Source organism: Neolamprologus brichardi, chromosome 4 (assembly GCF_056152115.1).
Source record: "Neolamprologus brichardi isolate AB-2024 chromosome 4, ASM5615211v1, whole genome shotgun sequence".
Taxonomy (NCBI): Eukaryota; Metazoa; Chordata; class Actinopteri; order Cichliformes; family Cichlidae; genus Neolamprologus; species Neolamprologus brichardi.
The window spans coordinates 17,138,402-17,160,173 of NC_142107.1; the positions used below are offsets into that span (position 1 = coordinate 17,138,402).

The 21,772-nt window shown below is 38.2% G+C and overlaps 3 protein-coding genes and 3 non-coding genes across 7 annotated transcripts; 1 reads left to right on the forward strand and 5 right to left on the reverse strand.

Annotated features, from left to right (window-relative positions):
• Positions 1-2,661: 2,661 nt before the first annotated feature.
• rps11 (ribosomal protein S11) lies at positions 2,662-4,621 on the reverse strand. Its single transcript, XM_006798201.3, has 5 exons — positions 4,501-4,621; positions 3,882-4,022; positions 3,583-3,658; positions 3,141-3,270; positions 2,662-2,888 (listed from the first exon to the last, which is right to left on the reverse strand). The coding sequence occupies exons 1-5, from the start codon at positions 4,513-4,515 to the stop codon at positions 2,765-2,767; spliced, it is 486 nt and encodes a 161-aa protein (XP_006798264.1). The 5' UTR covers positions 4,516-4,621; the 3' UTR covers positions 2,662-2,764.
• Positions 2,981-3,065, reverse strand: LOC118454751 (small nucleolar RNA SNORD35). Its single transcript, XR_004843883.1, has one exon. It is a non-coding gene; the product is annotated as a small nucleolar RNA SNORD35 (small nucleolar RNA).
• LOC118454752 (small nucleolar RNA SNORD35) lies at positions 3,372-3,455 on the reverse strand. Its single transcript, XR_004843884.1, has one exon. It is a non-coding gene; the product is annotated as a small nucleolar RNA SNORD35 (small nucleolar RNA).
• Positions 3,734-3,817, reverse strand: LOC118454749 (small nucleolar RNA SNORD35). The gene has a single exon (XR_004843880.1). It is a non-coding gene; the product is annotated as a small nucleolar RNA SNORD35 (small nucleolar RNA).
• A 50-nt stretch (positions 4,622-4,671) lies between the features above and the next one.
• LOC102798456 (apoptosis regulator BAX-like) lies at positions 4,672-8,139 on the forward strand. Of its 2 annotated transcripts, XM_006798200.3 has the most exons (6): positions 4,672-4,879; positions 5,518-5,566; positions 6,076-6,234; positions 6,364-6,499; positions 6,609-6,713; positions 6,795-8,139. In XM_006798200.3, exons 1-6 carry the CDS (start codon positions 4,849-4,851, stop codon positions 6,891-6,893), a joined length of 579 nt encoding a protein of 192 aa, XP_006798263.1. In that variant the 5' UTR covers positions 4,672-4,848; the 3' UTR covers positions 6,894-8,139. The 2 variants fall into 2 exon arrangements, with proteins under 2 accessions (XP_006798263.1, XP_087696072.1); XM_087839946.1 differs by lacking the exon at positions 4,672-4,879 and having other exon boundaries at positions 5,463-5,566.
• An 843-nt stretch (positions 8,140-8,982) lies between these two features.
• map3k14a (mitogen-activated protein kinase kinase kinase 14a) lies at positions 8,983-16,771 on the reverse strand. The gene is made up of 16 exons (XM_006798202.3): positions 16,620-16,771; positions 14,864-15,136; positions 14,699-14,780; positions 14,364-14,583; positions 13,691-14,074; positions 13,463-13,597; positions 13,241-13,370; positions 12,670-12,798; positions 11,272-11,376; positions 11,021-11,178; positions 10,780-10,930; positions 10,248-10,568; positions 10,046-10,155; positions 9,751-9,889; positions 9,552-9,652; positions 8,983-9,433 (listed from the first exon to the last, which is right to left on the reverse strand). Exons 1-16 carry the CDS (start codon positions 16,642-16,644, stop codon positions 9,272-9,274), a joined length of 2,625 nt encoding a protein of 874 aa, XP_006798265.2. The 5' UTR covers positions 16,645-16,771; the 3' UTR covers positions 8,983-9,271.
• Between the last annotated feature and the right edge of the window lie 5,001 nt (positions 16,772-21,772).

Genomic DNA, 21,772 nt, shown 5'->3' on the forward strand with positions numbered 1-21,772 from the left:
ATATTTGTTTTTCCATAGCAAAGCTTCAGAAGAACAGCTGCTCAGTCTGCTAATCATTAAATGACAGGACGACTTACATGGCTGAGCTCACATTAACCACTTTTATTTTTCACATCATCACCATATGTCCCACAATCACTAGAGCACTGAGAAAAAAAGCATGTACTGCGACATTATGTTAATAGTGACTCCTCTGTCACGGCACTCAGCTAGCAGACGGTGAAGGGGGTGGGGGGGCTGACTGATTCCCACACAGAAGAGCTGTCAGCTTCTCAAGCAGAAATAAGGACAAATGCAAATGAATCAGCTGAGAAGCACACTTGTTGTGTATTTTTCTGAATCTCAGACACACTGAGCATCTTTGGGCCTTAAAAGTACAAAATAATGAGGTCATATTGTGGCTGCAGCATTATGCAAGTGTGATTTTACATATCCAAGAGATATGATTTGAAAAAAATCAATGTAATGTATTTTATTTATTATCATTATTAATTCATGCATTAATTTTACATTTAATTACATTATGGTTTGTTTTGATTTGTTTGTTTGTTTTTTTAAGTATAACTAATACCATTATGTTTAATTGTACATACATACAGATTAAATTCAAACTGAATTTCTGTTATTGCTGCTGCCCACCTGCAGTACCTTAAGGGCCCAACAGGAGGCCCTGAATCACACCTTTGGAATCACTGAAATAGACATTAATGTTATTCAACAGTAATCCAATATTATTTTATATATTATTATGTAACTCTTCTTTCTGTGAGAGATGAAAATGCATATTTTATGCATATTCATAATTCATTTGTACTTTTCTTTGTTTTATTTTTTTTTCCACTGTTGCCACTTTTACTTTGTTGTTTATTTATTGTATTGTACTATTTTGTGAGATCAATAAAGTATATTCTATCTATTGTTTTCTTCTTATTATTATATTTTATTATTTAAAAATTCTATTAACATAATTTTTATTTACAAAGCAAGTATTGTCATTTGTCTCATGAATGATTGCAATCGGACAAAATCTGATGGCTGATCCATTTACCACATATGTTAGAGTCAAGAGTGAATAGATTCAAACAGCTATCTATTGCCCCCTGCTGGTGATAATAGGGAGATTAGGAACAGGTTGATGCATTTTGATTGCTTAAAATATAATTATGAATACATGCTACAGCATGACCCAGTGTTTGAGTGAGACACTATGTGTTTTATTTTGTTTGTTTTTTGTGCACAAAACTAATTGTTTTTTTAGACTCTCAAGACTCTCATGTGGAAAAGTGAGGTTGAAGAGGTTCATTTGCATCTTCCATCTCATTGGTCCAGTAGTCATTTCATAATCTCTTTTGTGCTTTTAGTGCCATGTCTAGCAACTGCATGGATTTAATGATTTTTACAGACTAATTAAAAAAAAAAATACTTATAAAGCTAAATGTCCCATCATTGCCATGCTGCTTTAACTAGACTTCAGTTAGGAAATAACTCTTTCAGCCTTAGGACACTCGAGTTATTGAAGGTAGAATGATTTACAATTTATCACTAAAAGCATTTGTAGGCTACTAGAAACACCTGCCAGCTGCAGTAATGTACCTTGTAGGGACAATATCTAGGATTTATTTTATTAAAACAGTAGAGCAGCCACCCTGAGAAAGACCAATAAAGCTGGTAAGTGAACTAAAGCACCAAATACGAAAATATAGATTCAACTTTATCTACTCAACTTCAACTATGTTTAAACCTTCCAAAGCCTCACCTTGTTTGCATTATTTTGTCTTTTTGTAGTTTTGAGAAAAACAAAGTACACTCTCTTTCATTTCTAAGGTTTAATTTATGAAGATGTAAAAGAAATGTTTTCTGTAGCAGGGCTTAAATGACCTCAAACTATAGTCCAAATGAACTACAAAACATATTACACCATGCGATTAATAATCTGTTCTATTTTATATCCCACTCTTGGCAGTTTGCTGCAGCATTCAGGTGTTAAAACAATGTTAAGGAGATAAATTGTTAACAATCTGGGAGCAATTGTTCCTCGGACTTGGGAACAATGCTCTTTAAATCTTGTAGAGCCAAATGTGAGGCCATCTGTTTGACCGATAAAGCTTGGTTCAAACCTGGTCATGCAAAAGTATAATGATCCCAAGCACAGCAACAAACTTACAATAGCTGAAAAGACAAGAATCAAGATGTTGTATTAGCCAAGTCCACACGATTAAAATGCTGTGCAGAGCAACCCTCACTAAAGCAGTAAGAAAGTGGGCCCAAACTCGTCCCCAATAAAAAGACTGATAGTCTTTGTATGCAGTCACTGCAGTTCATTGTGCTGTTTTTAAAGGTGAACCATTTAGAAACACGCGGTTGAATCTTGATGTATTTTCACTCACTGCTTCTGCATTTTTCTTTTGTTTTTGCACACTCACAGTATGTTATTTGTTGCTGCTCATCCAGGTTTGTATTTAAATAATTCTAGAACCAGAACTTATTTCCAGATTTTATAGACTTTTAGACCAGGTACCAGAGTACCCAAAATTAAAATACTTAATTTTCATACGAGTACTTCATAAATGCATCAATAATATTGTTACAGTGACCAGTAATACGTAGAGTGCTGTCTCTTTATTATGCTCAAACTACTGGAAATAAAGCCACACAAAAATGTTTTATATTTCAGTCTGCTCCGGGAAATTTAGCCAAGATTTTCTTTATTTATTTCAAAGTGAGACAAATTAGCCGACGGCAGACATCGCGCTCAAAGTCACATCTAAAACTTCTGGAACTGCTTCTTGGCTCCAGCGGCCTTAGTCACTTTGAGGACGTTAAATCTCACTGTCTTGCTGAGGGGTCGGCACTCCCCGACAGTCACAATGTCTCCAACTGTGACGTCTCTGCAGAAGACAAAACAAAGAAACAAAGGGGAATTTAAGATGGGTATGCATGTCCAAAAATAATTTTACAGAAAATGTTGTCATACTGAAGCAAAGCTGCATCAGTTTTTGCCAAAGGCAGTGTCGTCAGAGCTTCCTGAGCTTGGAAGACCATCGTGAGAAAAAACATCATATGCAGCAAAACAAGATGCTTTGAAGGAACACGGTTATTAAGTAAAGGTTATTGAACAAAACATATGTGAGGTGCTATACCTGAAGCAAGGTGACAGATGGACCGAGAGGTTCTTGTGCCTCTTCTCAAAGCGGTTGTACTTGCGGATGTAATGCAGGTAGTCACGTCTGATGACAATGGTCCTCTGCATCTTCATTTTGGTCACCACACCTTCAGACAGACAATGGACAGCATTTTGTGTTATACCACTTTCTATAGTCATAAAATGGCACTGGATAGATTTAGAAAACTCCTCTTAGTACTTTTGTCACTAGACTACATCAGTGTTGCCATTAGGCATTGTCGTCAGAACCCAAAGGGCTTGGAAGACCATCGTGAGATAAGCATCATTTGCAGGACAGTGACAAAAAAGGAAGACATGAGGTTTGTAGTAAATTACACTGTTCTGGCTTCATTTAAAATAAAGTTAAGTTTAGGACGTCTGTAAAAACACTTGTCTGTGCTACAAGACATTCAACTGACCAGAGAGAATACGGCCACGGATGGAAACATTTCCAGTGAAGGGGCATTTCTTGTCAATGTAGGTGCCTTCAATAGCCTGGAGAAAAACAAACATGTTACAGTATATGAATGAGCGATAAGACTATCAAATCTAACATGAAATCATAATCACAAGTTTGCATCAGTGTTGCCAAAAGGCATTGTCGTCAGAACCTTGCAGGCTTGGAAGACCATCGTGAGAAAAACATCATCTGCAGCTTACAACCCAATACTTGTTTGTATTTAAACGTTTGAAAAATGCCTTGAATTGATTCATTTACCTCTCTTGGTGTTTTGAAGCCCAGCCCAACACTCTTGTGGTAGCGAGGAAGCTTTTCCTTGGTCTCCTTGCCACCATCTGTGATCAGAACACGCTTTTTGTTCTGGAAGATGGTAGGCTGCTTCTGATAGGATCTCTCGGTCTGGTCAGAAATACAGATCAGCGAGTTAAAGCTTTGAAATAGAAATCACATCAACTTCACCCCGCATTTCTCTCACACGCCGCCGCTCGTTAGTCGACTTAAGACTTACTTCCTCTCACTAAAAACTATGTTCACTTTTGGTTAATATGACATGCAGCCTAACAAGTTACAGAAGACGTGCCTAAACGCTAAGACTTAACACGCACAACATGCAAAGAGTGGAAGCCGTATCAATAGGGAATGGTAAGTAATAGCACGCTAAGCTAACCAAGCTACCATTCCGGCTACTTGGGCGCTGCACGAGGGAGTACAGAGGAGCAAAAAATGTTGACTATAAGCGCGTAAATGTAGTTTGAAGTGACTCAGGAACAAATATAAGAACACTATAGTGGTATATACTTAATTCTAGATGAGTAAAAGGTTTATTAAAGTGTAAATATGTCGATTTAAAGTCACCACGCCGTTTTGCCGAACATACTTGTGCATCCGCCATCTTTGCCAGCCGAGTCGTAAAGAGGCCTGTGTATGCGCGCGACGGACGGAAGACACCGAGGTACGGGAAATGACGTTCATTTAGGCGAGGCTAAAAAAAGATATAACAGACTTTTTTTTGGACTAAAATTACAGGGTTATTGTACCACTTTACGTGCGGTAGGGGACATTATAGTTTTTCCTTATTTCTGTTGCCTATAGTTCTATTTGTACATTTGTAAATTAAACTAGAGGGTGAAAAAGTGAGGGTGGCAAGTGCCGCCCACTGGTACGAACAAATAACTGTTATCACGTGATTGCACGGGAACCAGAAACGACCCAAACAGAAAACAAGATGGCATCACACCCAGGAGGAGGCGATCAAGGTAGTAGCAGCTATCGTCAACAAATAAAAAACATATATTTCGACTCTGACAGTGTCGGTGGGAGTCCGATAGACACAGATAATGTGGCGCTTTAACAGTTAACATTTAGTTTGCCGCTTTATTGCTTGCTAAGTGTATCGTTAACATGGATAGAGCTTAGCTTAGCAAAAGTAGCTAAACGTTAGCTTTGCGTTAGCACTGCGTTGTGTAGATGTTCGCATTACAAAGAGTAAGCAAACGCGTTTGACCAAAAGCGAAACGTACACATTTGGAAACGGCATCCTTTTGACATTAAAAAAATGGCAAATTTCCTCAGTTACGACAGTGTTTAACGCGAATTAACTTAAATTAATACTATCAACTAAATAACTAACACCAGATTTGATGTATTGCCTTTGTATATATTACGGACAAACAGGTGTCTATAGTTGAGTTGAACAGGAGATATAAATAATTTACAAAAACAATAGTTTTAAAAACGTGTTTAAACTAATTGTTACGGAAATAAAATACCTACGATGAAACTGAGAATTGACGTATAATTTTTCTGTCATCTAAAGTGATCTCATAATAATTTGGCGCAATGCTTATTTATCAGCATTTGAGTCATCTAATGAGTGTCTACCTTTGTCTTTCAGGGAATTCCGGAGATCAGATACTGGAAGTCGGAACTTTTTTGTTACAGGAGTGAGTACACACTACACTCTTGGGTAGCAGTTATATGTGGAATATATCATTTTTGTGAAGGAAATCAACTTGATATAAGGGGTTAGGTGTAAGGAGTTTGAGTGTCTTTGTTGACTTGTTTCAGAAGGAAGAGCTGTTACCTACCAATTGCAAGGTTGTTTGTTTGATCTTCTAGGTTGCATGTCAACATAAATAGTGAATCTCATGTTGACCTTGACACATCCGTCAGAGTGCTAGTGTCCTAATGCTGGGTTAAAAGTGCTTTGGCACAGAGAAAATATGTATCATATGTGAACAAGGCTTGTTGTAAGAAAACACATTCAACGCTCAAAGAGTAGTAAAGTGCTATATATAAGTAACAGTCCATTTTGAAAGTGCTAATGTGCCAAGGGTCAATGATGATAACCAGCTTAGGTAACCAGGTCATCTTAACCCCTTCACTTTGGTTTCTTGCTGTTGAACTAGAGAAAGTGTAAGATGGCTTACTGTTGTGTATTTGTGCTGTATAGTTTCATCTATGAGCGAGTTCAGAGGCAAAGAGATGGCAATAGTGCAGTGACGAGAGAACAGCTTGGTGGAAGCCAGCTGACTGACCCAAAACATAAGAAGCTTGCTCAGTGCCTGCAGCAGATTGGAGACGATCTGGATGGAAATGTAGAGCTCCAAAGGTTGGTAACTTGTCTGTGTGCCTCTTCAGGCAACTTTAAAGGCGTGGAGTATTATGATATGCAAGCTTGTTCAACTATAACTGTAATCACTAAATTATTTGCTTACCAATCTTCAATCTTTTTCCCTAGAATGATAAATGACTCTTCGCTTTGTCCCACAAGAGAGGTTTTTATGAGAGTGGCCTATGAGATCTTTTCAGATGGAATATTTAACTGGGGCAGGGTGGTTGCACTGTTCTACTTTGCATGCCGACTCGTTATCAAAGTACGTGAAACTGCTATGTTTGGTATTTTAAAATTAATAAATAACAAAAGTAAGGCATGTATTATTGAATTAAAAAAAATCTAAAGATTTTCTCTTTACACCTTTACAGGCTCTTGTAACTCAGATTCCTGATATTATCAGAACCATTATCAGTTGGACCATAGACTATCTCCGGGAGCATGTGATCAACTGGATCAGGGAGCAAGGTGGCTGGGTAAGGAGCAAACTAATAAACCTAATTTTTTAGCAATAATCAATGTGTCCATATTAAATTTCCTGTCTTCGGCATTTTTAGGAGGGTATTCGCTCCTACTTTGGCACACCAACATGGCAGACGGTTGGAGTTTTCTTGGCAGGAGTCCTTACCACTGTTCTTGTCATTCGCAAGATGTGAGGGGAAGCATGAAGAGCAGAGAGGAGAAAGACAGCAAGAATTACAATTGAGGGAAATGGCACAGGAGGAAGAAGAATGCAGAAAGAAATACACTCAACAGGAAGAACTTATCTTGAATTAATTGTTCTTCATTTCTGCCTCTTATTCATATGTAAGAATTGGGAGTTGGACTAATAGCGCTGTTGCACTCAAGATGCCTATGCCACTGGGGAAGCGAGCTGTGCAGGATTACGTGCACAAAATTGAAGGATGGGGAGAGGTTGTCAAGACTTGAACAAGGAATGCATTTTAATTAATTTATTTTTTACTTGGTACACAAGTCACTGCATTCTGTTTTCTACCTTAAATGATATTATGAGCAATGTTTTGATCAACTTAAGAGTTTCCCTTGTTTTGTTTTGTTTTTTGCTATTTTTTTTCTTCACAGAAATTGCCTTTCTGCTCTTCTCACTCTCTCCATCCATTTTACATCATTGTCTGTATGCTAGCCAATCCACATTCTCATGTATTTGTGAGTGTTCACTGGTGTAAATCTGTAATGTTCTGCTGGCACTGAACGTGTAAGAAGGTGGTCATATTCAGTGGAGTTAAAGAGATATTTTTGCGGAAATATTTAGAAAACGGTATATATTAAGAGAACTCTGATAAAAGTTTGGGTTTAATTAACCCCCAGTTCATTTCTCTTCTTCCAGTAGGTGCAGCACCCAATTCTTCTGTATAAAGTTATGTTTACGTTTAACATGAATCATCAGATGGTTAAAAAAACAGTCATATAATCTCTCTGAGAGGATAGTAAAAGAACTGCAATCTTGTGTAACATACAATCATATGGTGTTTGGGGGCATTTTGACCAGCATTCTGACCTTAACATGACACTCAATAATTCTGTTACTTCTCGGTGTTCTTTTGGTCTACTGAAGGTTTGACGCTGCAGACACAGAAAGCAATGGATTGCTCACAGATTCTTACCTCACTTTACACATATTCAAAGTACTGTATTTTGTACGTGAGTTATTCAAACTGCGACTTTGTCTAAACAGCAAAAGTCTTTTTATACGTTCTTCTTGTTTGTCAGTGCCTTGGTGGTTTTTGTTTTCTTTTTTAACTCTGAAATCATTTTGATATTCTCAAGTTTTCACCTTTTCTATATCATATTTGTAAGAGTAAAATTTCCTTCAAGTCTCCCTTGAAATCTTTTTGCAGTGACTTTGTATGCTGTAATATTAAAAATAAATCTTTTAACTATTATCTGTAGCTGTGCGTTAATCACACACAGAATGTTGACTATACTAAAAAAGCTTACAGCAGTATGATCTCATAAAATATGGCTCAGACTTTTCGCGATCAGTCACGCCCCCCTACTGTAATTACGTCAGCAAATCAACTGATCCCTGTTTTCCTGTTCTTAGAAAATGCATGTGTTGCTGGAAATGTAGAGACAAATAGAAACTTAGTCTCCCGAGAAGTGTTTGAACTTGTATAGATCAACACAAACAATGTGCTAGTTAGATTATACATTAGTGTCAATTTTTAATGCAAAGTAAGACCCCAGGAAGCACACTGATATTTTTAATGTCCAAGTTAAGACATCAACCTTTTCATTTTTATAAACATAACCCAAGGCTTAGTAATCCAAAGTATAGCCTTCAGATAATTTTGGAGAAATGGTGGCTTATCAAACTGTGATAAATAATCTTTAGATATTAATAATGTCTTCTCTGGCATTAGCCTTGCTCTGCACCAAAGTTTCTGGTAAATATGTCATAGTCATCAGTCGCCATACTGACTGATATATTCATACATAGGGGAGGGGGAAGCTGCCACCAGTGTGGAACAAATAGAAAAGGCCTTTCTTTTATCATCATCGTCATTATTATTATTATTAATTAAAGGATATTGGATATAACCTTAAAAGGCTGAAAAGTAAAATGAGACCAACTTTATCCTAATACAAAACCATTATATTTATTATAATAATAGTAATAATATAATTAGTAACTATATAGCTGTAACTTCTAAATCATGTGAACTATCAATTTATAAGTATTACAAACTTGTTTTTTTTATGAAATAAAAAGACAGATCAAACTTTTTTCCACAGACTTCACAGTTTTCTATTTATTGACTCAACGTAAACATTGACACATGCAACATTACAAGACACAAAGCTAAAAATCAATCCTCTTTTATATTTCATTTTATTTTTTTATTTTTAATTTACGATATTTTAGGCAAAAGCAGTTTGTTAAAGTGGAGGCTCACAAATGTTTTATGGTCCCTCACACATCAACAAAAGCCAAAGACACTTGTTCGAAGCACAACATGAAATGATAAGCGGTTAATATGAAATTGCAGCTGGAATAAAGTAGCTGAGGGCTCTATCGTGTTTCCAGCATGCCATCTTTGATTCTCCATCTCCAGGAAGTGCTGAAGTCTGGAGCTGGAAAACAGCGGAGCTCCAGGCCGGACTCTTGCACCTCCTCATCGTGACCAATTTGCTGGCCGTGCTCAGTTTTCAGTGTGTAAACCCTCTCAGAGATCTAAATCAGACACAGATGAATGTCAAACTAGTATAATCTTCTATTTTTTCTACTTAAATGGACAAACAACATATACTTTTTGGATATAATAGTGTGGGATTCTGTGAGTATACCTCACCTGATCACTGATTCCAGTGGCAATATGGCCCACCTTCACCCGACGCATCTCTCTGATCTGGATTTTCTTATCACTAAAGTCTCTGATGCAGACATCCACCCCTGGACCAATCATAAAGCAGAGTGAGGCACATGACCAAAGAGAAAAAAATATATATACAATTAGGTATCATATTAAACAGAAGAGCTTTTTATCTCACCTTCAAAACAGCAAGGTGGTGGCTGCTGTGTGTGACCCAGGAAATCCAAACTGAACACCTGCACATCTGGCTGGCTATTGTAGGAGAAGACACCGGAGCTGAGGTCATCTCCTGGGCTCAGAGACCAGCGGCCAGAGTCCTGGAAAAAGGGGAACACAAACCAAACAGTAGGTCTATTATTTCTGCTGTTAACCAAAACAATAGGCCGCCAGAGAAGTTCTTTTAAAAACTGTTCGCCTAACAACATGTTTTCCCTGATATTTTGGCTTTATTTCTGCTCTGCATTTTGATTTACCTTTTTGTCCCATGGTTCCCAGTTCGAGTAAGGGTCACTGCTGAGGCAAGACAACAACTGCTCCTGCATCTCAGCAGAATGAAGCTGGGAGAGGCTGCTCAGATAGAAATCTGCAAACAAACGAAAAAACAAAAGCATACAGAGTTCAAGCATCTGCCATACTTAACACGTGAAATTAAATACAGCTTAAAGAAAACCTCACCTCCAACCAGCTTCCGTAGCTCAAGTTCAGGTACCGTGGTGATTTTGTTGTCCCTCTTGTGGCTCAGCTCCGAGATCAGCATTTGTGGTTCATGAGGCGAGCCTCGTTTCGATTTCTTAGAATCAGCGTCTGCCTCTTCCTCATCAGTCAGTTTCTTTGTCCTCCTCCCTGTTGTGATCAGCTTTTCCATGGACTCTTGGTGCATCTCTTCATCCTCAAAGTCAGCACTGCTGGTGATGAGTTGCATGGAGTCACTTGGTTTGTTGGTGTTAAGCAAGGGCTCTAAGTAGGGACCCTTCACTGGGTTGGTGAGTCCTCCAACTGCAATCAAATCAATAAAAATTAAATTAACTTATGTACCTACGATAAACTGATTAAGAAATGTATAGCAGGTATTACTAAACTCAATGTGGTCAACTGATGGTCACTAAACCGAGCATTCCATACCACATAAATGCAAAATAAACTCAATTGTCTGTAAACTCACTGCGGAAATCACCATCAAGCCAGATGCAGTGCAGATTTACTTTACCTTCTCTTAGAGCTCTGTCAGTTTTTTCTTTGAGGTCAGAAGCTGATGATCTCTTCAGTGGATCCTTCTGGAGTCCTGCTTTTATAACTTCAGCAGTGAGAGAGCCACAGTCAGGTGGGATCTCTCTCAGAGGTGGGGGCTCGTTAGCAATCTGTAACCAATCAACCAAGGGAATTCAGTCAAGGCTTGATACGAGTACTCTAAAGAACAAACATCTGTCAATAAAGTATTCGAAGAATACCTTCAAGTAAAGGCGACAATTATAGTATCTTGTCCAAGGCTGACAACCATTGAGCATGTGCAGTAACATACAGCAGCTGCTCCACACATCTGCTTTAGCTCCGCGGGGTTCTCCTTTTATTATTTCAGGGGCCATGTGAGTCTCTGTGCCCTTCAGATCTGTAATCAAATACATTGAGAAAATTGTGAATTCGGACATGTAAGTGGAGAAATTGCACATCTTGCCAAATTACTCAGTGACAAAGTATTTACCTTTGGACCTACTGAGGCTCTGACCCTGATTGTCGAGCCTTTCGGCATGTCCAAAGTCACATAGGAAGGTGTCTCTACCATCGTCCGACAGCAACACGTTGTCGGCTGTGAGAAACAAGTAGAGTCAGTAATCCATTGCATTAATCTGTGTGCTGCTGTGTGATGTCAGTGGTGCTTGGTTGATTTCCATGACTTGCGCTGTGTAGTTTTTAGACGACATAATTAGAAACAGGGCAGCTGCTTAGACAAAACAGTCTAAGACAAAGGAGCCAAATGAATGGAAAATATGAAGTCACACAGGGACAGCTGCTGTGCTAAACTCTTTAATGTGGAATGGATGTGGAAACTAGTCACAAGCCGTACGCAGATAAAGAAGATATGTGGTATTATTGTCTAGCTTTTCCTGAGAAATTACAGACAGCAGATGGCGCTTGAGATACACCATAAAACATGTCTTGTCAGCTCTTAAGCTATTCTCTGTCTTTTTTGCTCTTCCTCAATCTCAGTTTCTGTTCTGTTTTTGTGTTTCATTTGTTCTTCTATATAACCCTTTCCACTTTATTTTCATCTTCTGTATTCTTTCTGTCCATTGTACTTTTTCTCCTCTTCTTCTCTTTCGAACTACTTCCTGCTCTTTGTCCCATCCCCCCCCCTCACTCCGTTTCGTTCTCCCTTTCTCTCTCGCTCTCCTGATTTTGTGCACATGCGCTGTGTCTAGAGAACAGCAGTGAGTCACACTGTGGGAAATTCCCAGCCCGTCTTTTTCTCTGTGGTAATCTGGTTTCACAACCCAGGTGCTTGAAGATCAAATCTAGACTGTATCTATGACACTTGTGTTCCAAACAACAGCTGCGCATAGACACAAAATCCTCTGATGAGAACTAATTACAAATCTGACTTTCTCTCTGTCTTTTTTTCAACTTTCCACTACCACAACAAGTAAAAGTCAAGCTGACACATTTCTTAGTTTTACTGTTATTACTATTGTTCTCTAGCTGTTAATATACATAATGAAAGTGTTGTGAGGCAGTGCCAATATCGATATATTGTTACTTTTTTGGATTTAACATTTACATTCCATACTTTATCACTCGACAACATCACCAATATTTAGGAAGTCACGGGAACAGTCCCAGTCATTATTAATTTGTAAATTATATAGAGATAAAAAGTGGATAAAACTTAACTTCACTTTGTGGATTTATTTTCTGTTGTAAATTGATTAAATTACACTAAATTTCTTATAAAAGCTCACTCTTAAGATACGTGTCATGAATAACCACATGTGTTGATGAATGACTTGAATGGCTGTTCAGTCATAAAGTGGGCACACCAAACATCATAAATATGAGGCTAACATTTAAGTCATTTCAAAGGTATGGCATTTGTATAATATACCTTTAATATCGAGATGCACCACCCTTTTCTTCACTAAGTACTCCAACGCTGTTAAAACTTGAGAGTGGTAGTGGAGACTTAAATCCTCTGGCAGTCGACCACGTTCCACTATCAGCTGGCCCAAAGAGCCTGGAATAACACAAAATGTTAGAGCAGGACAAAGACTGTTGTCTTAGTAATATTTACCAACAGAGAGCATCTGATTAATCTTTTCCTCTGGGTTATGGCTTGTAAAGAAGCCAGCATTTAATGACAATGGGAAAATGTGTCAGGTATATCAATGTTTATCAGGAAGGGAGCTTGCGTCACACGTTTGGTGCAGTTTGGACAAACACTCTTTGAGTAAGGTCAACAGTCATTTCGAGCATCCCAGAAACACCCACTTCCGCATCTCAACACTAATCACATCCGTATTTTTCTGCACTTGAACTCAGTCGACTCAAGTTCCATGTACTGTACATGTTTGTGCACTTAATTGATTCCATCTGTTTCTTGAGTTTAAATGACAACAGGAGTAGTTAGTATCAACAACATACGCTGTGTGTGAAGGGAAGATAGTGGGATTGTTTACCAGCTTTGTGTTCCATCAGAAGGACGACATTAGGCCCCTCTCTAACCACTCCAAAGAGCTTCACCACACGAGGAGATCTGAGGGCACTCCACGCACCCACCTCCTCACTGTTGAACCTCTTCAGGGCAATCTTTGAGAAAAAGATGGAACGTAAAATACTAAGATTATGTACATACTTTTATACAAGACCGTTTTTATACAAATCGATATGCTGTAAATTACCTTTTTGGCAGCAAATTTGAACCCACTGTTCACATCTTCAGCACTGTGTACTTCACCATAGGAGCCTTCCTTGATGAAGTGCTGGAGGACATACTCTCTCCCTTCTTTGTATTCTGAGTCCACAGGCTGAATTTTCTGTCAGCAAGAGAGAAACAGGTTAGTTTGGTTCAGCCACTTTTCAAATCAAAACATACTGAAGCAAGCAGACTGAAGCAAAGCAGAACTTACTTCGTGATAAAAAATGAGTCCCTCATTGCTAACAGAGTCAGCTTCCGAGAACTCGTCTTCGTCTTCCCTAGTCTCCCTCTCCACTTCTTTGAAAAATGGCCCTGCGTAGCATGGATCCCCCTGACTGACACAGCCTCTAAGCCCAGCAAGGGCCAGTGAGCAGTCTCCCACACTGCTAAGAGAGTCTGAGCTGCTGTTGTGCTCATATGACCGAACACTGGAGAGGTTACCCAAAACTGGCCAGTTCAAAGGGGAACAGCTTGAGCCTTTGTTGTAAACTTGTTGGCTGTAAAAAGAAGCCCTTCGGTCGTCTTCCTCTGAGCTTTCAAAGCTGCTACAGCAAGAGGTACTGAGATCGCTTCTCTCTTCAACAGAAGAGTCCCCCTACAAGAAGAAGGAGAAGAAAAAAAAAGTTCTTAGACAATATAGTGTTTACATCCTCCGATAAATTTGCTCTAGGCTTAAAAATTCAAGGCCTAAAGAGGCGGGGCTGTTGGAATTCAATGTTTCCCTTTCACAATTTAGGAAGGGTAATGTTTACATGGGAACTTCTAGAGATTAGGACCCTATTGTTGAAGACGATTTAAATTCTTTCAACAGCACAGCATACTAAATATTAACACATTTTTGAATCCAGTTTCATAGTCAAGAAAGATGTGAATAGTAACCTCACCAGGATCGGGATCAGAGAACTTCCACTTTCTTGTTCAGGCACTCCAGAAGGCATTCGACGTCTCTGTCGCTGCTTGTCCTTCTTCTTCTGCTGCTTCTTCCTCTTCCCCTTACGTTTCTGTCTCCTATGGGTACTCTTTCTTGAGGAGAGTATTGATGTGCTTGCTTCCTGGATGGTGGCCATTGTTTGGCACGCCACATTGTTTTGGTCAGATGAAAGACTTCAAAAGAAGTTCAAAGAAAGCAAAAGGAATTTAAGGCATGTTTAAACAATTCAGCACAGACCCTTAAACAGAAATTTAATTTATAATGCGGAGAATGTCCCCAAGATCTTACCTGGTAGTTAAGCATTTAGGGAAAGCACGGAAGGAGCGGTCGTAACAGGACGGGCTGAACTCTTGGGAGTCCTGGGTTTCACCTAAACGAGCAAAGTGTTAATGTAAAATTGGCTCACAGGAAAGTTCATTGATGTGATACACTATAAAAATAAGATATATTTACATTCTGCCTGAGCAACAATGGTTGAGGTCTTGAACTGCATTTCTTCCACTTGTTCTGCAGTTCCATGTGTCAGGAGTTTAGTGAGTTTATCAGCAGACCACTTTTGCGTAAATCCCATTTTGCCATCCTTCCCCTCGTCTTGCGCCTCCTCAGTCTCCTGCTCTGCATTGGAGCATGATGGATATGTCCCCTTCAGGTCAGCTTTTGGTGGTCCAGTGAAAGGCGCTGTTGAGTTGAAGAGCCTCTGTCTCACCGCCATGTTATCTTCTAAATCTGCAAGAGACACAAGCAGCTGATAAATAACGATCTTCCTTATCAACTGTCTCCTGCCTTTATGTTTTGTCTTTAATCTTAAATAAGAGTTAATCAATTTAGTTTTAGTTATAGATGCCTGGGTTGTTTGTGTGGCTATAACCAGAGAGTTAAAAGTAACTTTTTTAGTATTATTATTTAAATATTAATTAGTGAATTTGTCTTTGGTCGAGGGCAACATATTTGGCACCTTTATAAACCGAGCTTTCGATTTTGATGAACACGTTACTTCAGAGCTCACAGTGCGTGATATTTATTCAGTTAGTCAGATGCTTGCTGCGACTCATCAAGAGTGACCTTTAGAAATGTTGTGAAGTTTGTATAAGCATAAACCATTTCTCCAAAATGTAACAAAGGACTTTTATCTGCTAATGTGAGCGTGGGAGTGAGGATACCTAAAAAGGGGAACAAATGGATTCTGAAAACTAAACACATATCAGGTTAAAGGTTGCAATGCATTTTGTTGTTTGTTTTTGTTCATTTTTTCTTAATTTTTCGTTCTTAGTATTTTTTCAGTTTGCATCTATGGCGCACTTTGCAAATACTTTCCACTGTGCCATTTGCCTGCTGTAATCGAGCACAACAGAAAAGCTCATAAATCTGACTGAAGATCCGAATGAAAGGTTTACGACGGAAATATACACCCATGCATAAACGCAAAAATAATTTGATCTGCTTCATTATGGCTCGTTTGAAGTTTAACATATTTTACTGCGCCACACATGGTTAGGAGCGCAGATGAACTGAAACTGTGAAATTTGAGGTGGGCAGATGAGACAGGAAATTAAACCCCGGCCTTGTTTTCACAGTTGCAAACTCTGTCGCTCAGTGCATGCACTCTGTTTCAGTCAGAGGAAGTAACCTAGGCAATGCCTGGGCTGCACAGCCTGGGCTAATTTGAAATAAAGATTTGCATGGCTGCCTGTTCACACCTTAAAAGTTATTACCAGCACAACAGGTAAGACTGTAAAACCAACACAGGAAAACTACATGCAGTTTAAAAGGCACAAACTGAGAACTACATTTAGAGCACTACAGTTGCAATTAGTTGCGTCAGTTTGTCCATTACACTAACAGCATATCACACAAAGATTAAGCCTAAATTCTTGACTAAAACAATCACATGCACACTACATGCTTTTGCTGCTGACAACACCAATAAAGTATAGATACAAGTAACAATACAGCAAAAAATAACATCAAAACATAATCAAAATTACATTAAAGCTGTCTGAGTTTATTAATGATACTACCTTGTACGCAGACTTCATGCACCGCAAGATTATCTACAGCGAAGCAACTCAACTGTCACTTCCGTCTTAAGACGCTGCACCACCACACCCCAATGAATTTACGTGGAAAGGAAATAGAGAAAACCCCACTGCAACAAACAGGCACAAAAACAGACTCTGTATGTGTGAGCCGACGTAGCGGGCAGACATACCAATAGATGCCAGTCTGAACTGCATTCTCAAGTATTTGTTCTGAATAACCTGTCATCGACACGATCTAGGTGCTCCGTTTGCGTGCCTTCATGTTCGACTTTTCAGTAACGACTCGGCTCAGTCGCTGCCGCTTTGCTTTCTGCTCTCCTGATGCTGGCTTTCAGCCAACTGGGGGGAGGAGCTGGCTGACTATGACTTATGGGAAATGCATCTACACTTCCCCATATTCCCCCCTCCTTCTGCTCCCTCTAACAGTGCTGGTTTACTTACTCTGCCCTCTTGAGTACTACCAATTAAAGGATCAGGTTTGCTTATGGGTATGGTGACAAACAAAAAATGTGAACTATGAACTGTGATGCAAGTAGTGGTAATATCTAAACCCTTTCAATCTTTGCATACTATCAAGATACAGGGTTTTAATGAGGAATAAGCAAAGGATATGATTAGTACAGCACAGCACTGAATTCAAATTTGTTTAAAAAGCAAAAAATCAGTTTAAAAAAGTTTCTTTAATGGGTGAAAAACAATTTCAATTCTCTGTCCACTTTAAACCAGGTAGTCTGATAATCACCTGGAATGGACAGTCAACTTTCTGTACACATTCACACCGCTAAATGTGAAGGGATTTGTGGCCTTTCATTTGCTCTGATATTCTAATAAGTGCGTGCCCTGTAGCAAGCCAACATTCAAGAGCCCGTCACATGTCATGTCACACGCCCACATTCTCCACTATATGTCCTGTTGTTAAAACAACAAAGAGTTTCTTTCTTTATGAAAATGTGGCAGTGTGAAAACTCACATTATGAGCATCTTCTTGCGAAAAATTATTTCCGAAAACAGTGTTTAGACTGAGGCAAGCGTATGAGCTGTCAATAATCTGATGGCTCTATCTGAAATAATCTCACTTGCTTTTCTCTTGAGCAGAAAAACAACTTAGTCATATAAAAACCACTACAGGAAACTCGGAACACCACTTGACAGGTTCTGGTACATGCCTTAATCGAAAAGCTCAATGGAAGTTGCTCACTCCACCCCTACTGATAAGGAAACTGTTTGTCATGACAACAATATCTCTGCTAAACCGACATAAGCTTAAGGACACAGGTACAGACATTGTAGACAGTCAAAGCATTTAGAATTTTGTTTTTGGTACTCTATTAGTCACCAACTTCACATATTCTGACTCATAAAAAAGGCAACAATTAGTACCAATTATCAGTTCGTCTGCCAATCATTTTCTCATTTACTCATTCTGTCTAGAGCTGAAATATTTAGTCAGTTTAGCCACAACATTATGTGCAACAGATTAACTGTGTGACAAAAAAACTGTCAAAAGTTTCAAGATTTTAAGGTTTCTTTTAAGATGTCACTGTGACCAGTGTTTTTTGGGGGGGTCGATTTTTGCTTTGCAATTTGCTGGTTTTGATTTTTAAATTTCATGTTTTTAATTGCCTCTTCATATTATTAAAGGCTTGACAGAAATTATGCTTTGTTTTGGATGGATTTTTTAAGCTGTGAATGAATCTGGAAACAGACAGACCAACGGACAGCTCCCTGGTACTACTGCAAAACAGATAAGAATCGGGCTATACGTCTCAGCTTGGGGCACACCACCAATTCTGACCATATTCCAGACTTCATTTCTAGAAACCCTATACCTGAAATGAATCTCCAATGTACTTCACTATTGCCATATATTGCTCATGCAGTCCTGAGAATATTTCACTTTTTGCAAAAGAAGTCGGTGCAACTCTAAGGTCCTTTTTTAACTTCTGTTACAACTTTCTGCACTGACAAGCATGGCATTTTACTAACTGGAGAAATGGCAATGACTGATTATCAAAGTCTGCCAATTCATTTTGCAGGTCAAGTAATCAACACTAAAGTCTTTTCATTTACATGCAAACTGAACCTACACTTCCCTATCAGTGTCATCAGAAACCTAAACAATTATGCTTTAGAGGAGTTTTGCACCCTAAATGTCTACACATATCTAATAAACATATAACTAATAGTGCACATTATAAACTTTAATCCATAATGACCTTTGCTGTGGAAATCTTGAACTAAACTGTAACAAAACATACAGTTGGTGACTGTACAGCTTCTGCTGCTCTGTTTCTCTCACAGAGATTAATGAAATTCCAAAGCCTTTAGTAACGACAGCTAAAAGGAACTCAGAAAACACAGGCAAGAGTTCCTTAAGAGAACCGGTGGCTGCTTCTCAGGAAAGCATTCCAGTCCTCAACTACACATTCTAAAAGATTGCAAAAAAACATCTGCAGGCACACATTTAAATGCAGCTCCAAGTACTCAGTCATACCTTTTGTCTAATGTCTAACAACTTCCCTTTTTCTAGTTACTTCCTCAATATTAACTTCAATGAAGAAACAGTCAGTTACAGTAAGAATGCATAGTCCTCTCTTTGCTGCACATTATTTCCAATAAACTGAGATGTTCTATAAACTCCTTGCATTTTAAAAGAATAATTACCCAGGAAAATTTAGAGCTAAGCCCTTGTTATTAATGTTATCCCAGTTTTTCTGTAAACATTACTGGGTTCTTTGACAAATTAAAATTAATTCGGAAAACAGTTTTCTCATGAATCAATATTAGAAATGTGTATTTGACACCTCACGAAAAACATTCTTCTCCATTTCCCAATGCTATCCAACATAGGTTTACTAAACATGGCCAACAAATCTAAAAGCATGTATATTATAATAATGTTCTACTAAGCTGCAATCTTTCTATACATTTTCTATATAGTGAGCTCATCTTAATACAGTCATATTTGCACTTTCTTGCTATCTTGCAAAGAAAATGAGAACAGGATATTTGCACAGGAGGAACAAAAGGTTTTTCGTTTAAGGGTGGACTTGGACCAGTGCTGCTTCGCTTGTAAATGCAGGCCAGGAGTTTGACTCTGGGCCAAGAAAGATCCAGCAAGCATTGGTGCAGTATGGAGGCCCAGCATAACTTGGACCTGAAAAATAGGACCTGCCAAGAGTGACTAATGTAAACAATTACATCTGGTAAATGTAATTGTTTAGCTCTATCAGATTACACTGGGGCTCTAATGTTTAAATGAAACAGATAAGAGCATAAAAAGATATGTGACTGCATATATTGCGACAACATATAATAACATACATAACGGCTATTCTTATGAGGACTCCTATAACAAATATAGCAAGTTTTTTTTTCTATCACTAATATGCTCTTAATTTTTTTTTTACCAGGTAAGAACATCAACATATCCATGTTTAGAGTTAGTACAGCCTTTGTGACAAAAAATAAAAAATAAAAATAAAATGAGGGTACCACTGAGAAGTATAAGCAGTACGACGGTAATTATATTCTGTACAGTAAAATCTACAGTAAGCCTCTATAACAATTTACCTACCAATGGTCACCTTTGATGTTTAACTATTTAGCGATTCGTTTAAAATGAACATAATTTGACTAAACAGTAATTTCATGTGTATACACGCGCTGTTATTGTGTGCACGCGCACTAACTTCCTTCTAGCCACATTCACCGCCATTTCACATAAAACTTAGGCCCAAAATGTTTGAACTATTCGTTAAACAGTCAAACATGTAAATCAAGAAATCGAGTTCTCGACAAACAGCGGGAAACACTGAAGTCAGAAAGCTCTTAACTTCGTTAAACCGTTTATGATAAATACTATATATTCTTCACTTACCGTATTTCCCGTAACTAGGCGTCGGCCGATGGCGATCTTGACATCATGTAGCTTCTTTCCTGTTTCCGCTTGAATTTCGAAGTAGTTTTTGGGTTCCCTTAATTGTTACAATAACAACATTTAACGCCAGAATGCAAAGACATATTGCGCTATTATTAATCACTGACTGTAACAGTATGTTTAAATGTTGCTCGGACTGAGCACAATGTTTGCGTGTGGCTGTAAGTTATAGGTGTGCTTTTAATTTGAAGATAAAATACTCTCTCTTCATGTACGCGTCTGTTTTTAATTTAAAGACAAGAGGATAAGCGGTCGTGCAGCGTGAAAGGGGAGCTGTTTAATAAACTGCACATAAAAAAGCCTTTGTTTGTCTGTTTGTTCTATGTTGTTAATAACCTATTACTATATATCGATAGGTCTTGCTTGCTTTCTGCTGAGATATAGATATTTGTATTTTAATATATAAGGCGTTTATGATGTATTTTACCAAGATGAGTATCTACAGTAGATCTTAATGAAATTCTCCTCGCTGGAGATTTTAACTCGCACTGACTATCTTCTGTCTCAGGCAGTTTTACATTTACAAATATTAATCTCACGGAACTAATTTACAGTCCAACTTGTCCAAATCTGAAATGCCATCTTTTACTAACTCTCCCCATAAATATTCCCATATTGGTGTTTTGCAAATGGTATCAGTAATCACTGTGTTGTAGATGCAGTCAGGTAATCGATACTCCTGAAATCAAGACAACAAATTGTTTTTTAAACGAGATTTTTTAGCAACCTTTCTTCCGCAATTCACTGCAACTTGAATAGAACCTGATTAGTGATATTGATTTGCCATGGAAATACATTTTCATTAAAATATTAAATAAACATGGCACTATCCGCAAATTTAGAGTGAAATGCTGTCCAGTCACCTCAAAGAAAGTGATGCTGGCTGGGCTAAGGCCAGAAAAACTAAATCTGGCTGATTCATAGCTAAAAAAAAAAAAAAAATCATTCAACCTTAAAACACTAAACAGTTTAATGATTCTAAAAGATTCTGGATAACAATACGATCTTCTTAGCGCGATATAACACCCTTTTTGTTGTTGATGACGTCTGTACTTTAACTGAAAAATGTGACATTCCTAACGGCTTTAATAAATATTTGGTTTCTTCAGGGTCTTTATTTGAATCTTCACATGAAGATTTAAAACAGCTTAATGAACAGGAGGTTCTCTCTGGCACTACAAGAAATGAATCTTGTATTCAACTTTTCAGCTTTGCTTTTCTGTCATGGCGATCCACAAGGCTTTAAAGCTGTTGGATACAATGAATTCAAGACCACATCAATTTAAATCTTATTTTCTTAAGCTGGATGAACCACAAACTTATAATTTTTAATCGTATGCCTTGGAACAGTGGTGATATGGAAATATAGAAATATTCCCTTTT